The sequence below is a fragment of the Mandrillus leucophaeus genome, unplaced genomic scaffold, assembly GCF_000951045.1.
Source record: "Mandrillus leucophaeus isolate KB7577 unplaced genomic scaffold, Mleu.le_1.0 Scaffold559, whole genome shotgun sequence".
Taxonomy (NCBI): Eukaryota; Metazoa; Chordata; class Mammalia; order Primates; family Cercopithecidae; genus Mandrillus; species Mandrillus leucophaeus.
Genome location: NW_012106019.1, coordinates 1006399 through 1011057, shown reverse-complemented (window position 1 = coordinate 1011057; position 4659 = coordinate 1006399). Strand labels below are relative to the sequence as shown.

The window sequence follows — 4659 nt, the reverse complement described above, 5'->3', positions numbered from 1 at the left end:
CCCAGGAGTTCAAGGTTGCAGTGAGCCATGATTGTGCCACTGCACTCCAGAATGGGCCACAGAACAAGACCTTGTCTCAAAAAACTATATATATACATACACACACACACACATATATATATAGTGACAAGATAATCCCAAGGTACCAGTTTAAAAAGTATTTATCAAACTTAAAAGATTCCAAATGTTGCTCTGAGTTAGGAATCAAAGAAATAATTAAATCCAGAAGCAAACAAAAATCCTTACTTCTGGTGGGCACAGTGGCTCATGCCTGTAATCCCAGCACTTTGGGAGGCAGAGGTGGGCGGATCCCCTGAGGTCAGTAGTTCAACACCAGCCTGGCCAACATGGGGAAACCCTGTCTCTACTAAAAATATAAAACCTAGCCGGCCACAGTGGCAGGCACCTGTACTCCCAGCTACTTGGGAGGCCGAGGCAGGAAAATGGAGTGAACCCAGGAGGCGGAGCTCGCAGTGAGCAGAGATCTCCCCACTGCACTCCAGCCTGGGCGACAGAGCAAGACTCTGTCTCAAAAAAAAAAAAAAAATCCTTACTTCAGTCAATATTCCTGCTCATTACCCAAATCTTCCCCCATCTTAATTTAAATATTGACATTTTACTTCCTTTTATCACATTTTTACTACCCAGCTTTTGATATAGTTAATAAAAATGATTAAATTAAAAACCTAGCAAAATAATTAAGTCTTTCTGCATATACTCAAAGCATGTACTATACTCAAAGACCTATTAAATCTTTAGGCCTGGTATGTTGGCTCACACCTGTAATTCCAGCACTTTAGGAGGCTGAAGCAGGTGGATCACTCGAGGTCAAGAGTTCCAGACCAGCCTGGCCAACATGGCGAAACCTTGTCTCTACTAAAATTATAAAAATTAGCTGGGCGTGGTGGCATGCACCTGTAGTCCCAGCTACTCAGGAGGCTAAGGCAGGAGAATCGCTTGAACCCGGGAGGCAGAGGTTGCAGTCAGCCAGGATCGCACCACTGCGCTCCAGCCTGGCAACAGAGTGAGACTCTGTCTCAAAAAAAAAATTTTTTTTTCGCAAAATCCAAAACATTCAAGATAGAACCAATGAGACTCAAGAAGAGACAGGACCTTACCTATTTCCTTCTCACTTTCAAAAGCTGTCATGGGTCGAATATCCTCATTTACTTCATGTTCTTCAAAGACCATTTCTGGCTCAGTTATATACTTAGCAGTAGGAGAAGATGCGATTTTCTTTCCCTTATGAGAACCAACATGTGTTCGAACTTCATTCCTTCTGCTTGGAAATATCTCGATGTATCTATGTCAAAGAAAAAGTGAACAGGCACAAATGGTGCAAAGTAACTTTATACTGAACTCACTTAAAATAAACATGTATACATTATATTTCCAACAGCTTATGAAACACAGGTGTCCAAAGATAACAGGTAGGGAAAAGTAATAATGGATACAAATAGTAGCCCATGAAAACATAAAACAGTAGGTCACTGATTTAAGTTTTTGCACCAAGGTAACACTTTTTCTTCATACACATTTTAACAATATTTTCTACTCTGTTTTGCTTCATGAGAACTATGCTTACGTTAACTGTGTACACAGAGAAAATTAATCTCATAAGGGTTTTTTAAACAGCTGGTTAACAATCTCTTGAAGCCTTGAAATTCAATTCTGTGCAAATTAATCACATCTGTATAAGATATTAAAAGTCACAGTAAAAGAAGAGCTAACTTCCCAGAACTTCACTAAAAGGCTAATGAGAATTCAAGAACTAAGTATCAATTATGACTTGCTATCACCGTGGAGGGGACTATCTATTAAACCCAAGCTTCTGGAACAATCTTTTTTTTTTTGAAACTTGGGTTTCTTGCTGTCACCCAAGATGGAGTGCAGTGGTGTGAACATGGCTCACTGCAGCCTCAACCTCCTAGACTCAAGTGATCTTCCTGCCTCAGCCTCCCAAGTAGCTGGGGACTACTGCCGCCTGCCACCACACACTGCTACATTTTGTATTTTTTATTTTTGTAGACATGGGTTCTTGCCATGTTGCCCAGGTTGCTCTTGAACTCCTGGGCTCAAGTGATTCTACCCACTTCAGCCTCCCAACGTGCTGGGATTACAGGTATTGGCCACCACACCCAGCACAGTTTTCTTTTTCTTAACATGGCTTTCTAAACTAAGAGTTATAAAAATAGCTTGTTTTTACAAATTTATAAAGATTAGATGTGCACTACTTCTTTAAAAAAAATCTTTGAGCTTGGACAACAAAGTGAGACACTATCTCAACAAAAGTTTTTTGTTTTTTTTTTTTTAATTAGCCAGGAGACCAGGTGCAGTGGCTCACACCTGTAATCCTAGTACTTTGGGAGGCTGAGGCAGGTGGATCACTTGAGCTCAGGAGTTTGAGACCAGCTTGGGCAACATGCAAAACCCCGTCTCTACAAAAATACAAGAATTAGCTGGGTGTGGTGGCATGCACCTGTAGTCCCAGCTACTTGGGAGGCTGAAGTGGAGGACTGCTTGAGCCCAGGAGGCCACAGCTGCAGAGAGCTGTATCACTCAATCGCACTCCAGTGAGGTTAACAGAGTAAGGCTCTGTCTAAAATTAGCCAGGCATGGTGATGCATGCCTGTGGTACCACCTACAAGGAAAGCTGAGGTGGGAAGACTGCTTGAGCCCAGGAGGTCAAGGTGTTTGTACCACTGCACTCCAGGCTGAGTGACAGAGCAAGATCCTGTCTCAAGAAACTAAAAAACCTTTGAACCACTTCTATCAGTAGATCCTGAAACACTGCCTTTGCAATGGCTATTTTGTTTACTTCAAAGGAGCTGATTTAAAAGGCCAGAAAACAGCAAAAAAAGTAACCCAACAGTGATTTAACATTTGACATTTTAAACTGTACCTCCAAAACTAAAGTTAAAACACAAACGAACCCACTTATCATCATGTGCATCATGATGTGATGTCAACATGAGACACTGTACAAGACAACTGATCTAATTTCTTCAAAAGTCAATTGCTTTTAAAAAGAGGGAGGGAATAAGTAAGGGGGATTTGCTCTAGTTCAAGAGAATCAGTGGTCAGGTGCAGTGGCTCACACCTGTAATCCCAGCGTTTAGGGAGGCCAAAGCGGGAGATCACTTGAGCCCATGAGTTTGAGGCCAGTCAGGGCAACACAGCAAGACCCCACCTACACACACACACACACACACACACACACACACACACACACAGAGCGAGGTGTGGTGGCACATGCCTATAGTTCTAGCTAGTTGGTAGGGTGAGGCGAGAAGACTGCTTGAGCCCAGGAATTCAAGGCTGTAGTGAGCTATCATCATGCTACTGCACTCCAGCCTGGGTGACAGAATGAGATCCTGTGTCTTAAAAGAAAAAAATACACAGAGAACTATGGACATAACAATCAAATGCAGTGTGTAGACCTTATCTGGATTCTGTTTCAAAAAAGATATTTTTGTCCGGTGTGGTGGCTCACACCTGTAATCCCAACACTTTTGGAGGCAGAGGTGGGTGGATGACTTGAGTCCGGGAGTTCTAGACTAGCCTGGCCAACATGGTGAAACCCCGTCTCTACTAAAAATACAAAACTTAGCTGGGCGTGGTGGCGCATGCCACTAGTTCCAGCTACTCGGGAGGCTGAGGCAGGAGGATCACTTGAACCTGGGAGGCAGAGAGAGGTTGCGGTGAGCCAAGATCACGCCACTGCACTCTAGCCTAGGCAGCAGAGAGAGACTCCGTTGCCAAAAAAAAAAAAAAAAAGGATATTTTTGGTATAAATGGAAAAATATTATGAACTGTTATTAGATAACATACTATTGATAACGGTGTTAGATATAACATTGAAATTATGTAAAAAAATTTTTTTTTTACAGATGCATACTAAAAAAAAACCAGATGAAGCAAATATAACAGATGTTATATTTTATATATAAATGTGTTAATCTAGCTGCTCTAGGTACACTGTCTATGGGTTAGTCCTGCTCCACAAGGAGCAGTCAAAAAAAAATTGTTAATCTAAATTATGGGCATTTGATGGCTCACTACACTACTCTCTCTACTTTTCTATGTTTGGATAACTTTACAGTCATATTACAACACATTCGTCAAAATGACTTGATGTGTGACACTTGTGCATCATTAATATCTGCTTTACTCACCGATTACCAATTTCTTCCCTGTGTTTCAACAGGGCTTGGTTGGCCATTTCTGGTTCTTCAAATTGCACATAGGCTTCCCCTGTTTTTCGTCTCCCTCTGTAGTCCATCACAAAAGTAATGTCAACTATATTCAGTCCTAGAACACGAAAAGAGTTTAGTGCTACTAGCAGGTTTTTTTATCCTTAGAATTAACACCATCATTCAAATACTAATAAAATTTTTATTGTTTTGCCAGTCCCAAAACTGAATACATGCTTGATAGGAAAAAATTTATTATGCAGTCAAAAGTCAGTAACACCTACACACCCGTATCTCCAGAATAGGTAGGGTCCAAGAAGCCCACTCAAAACATACAATTCTCCCCATCTTTTTTTTTTTTTTTTTTTTTGCTGTTAATTATATACTAGGAAACAACAGAAATCATAGACTTCACTGTTAATGGTTCTAGGAATTAGATAATACCTTTAAATTATATAAATTGTTA

General features: G+C 40.9%; 1 protein-coding gene across 1 annotated transcript in view; it reads right to left on the bottom strand.

The window, feature by feature from the left end:
• GRSF1 (G-rich RNA sequence binding factor 1) overlaps nt 1-4659 on the bottom strand; it is a 24029-nt gene that overhangs the window by 8932 nt on the left and 10438 nt on the right. Inside the window, exon 6 of the mRNA XM_011998147.1 lies at nt 1119-1303. Coding sequence (XP_011853537.1) covers nt 1119-1303 — 185 coding nt within the window. The remainder of the gene's footprint in view (nt 1-1118; nt 1304-4659) is intronic.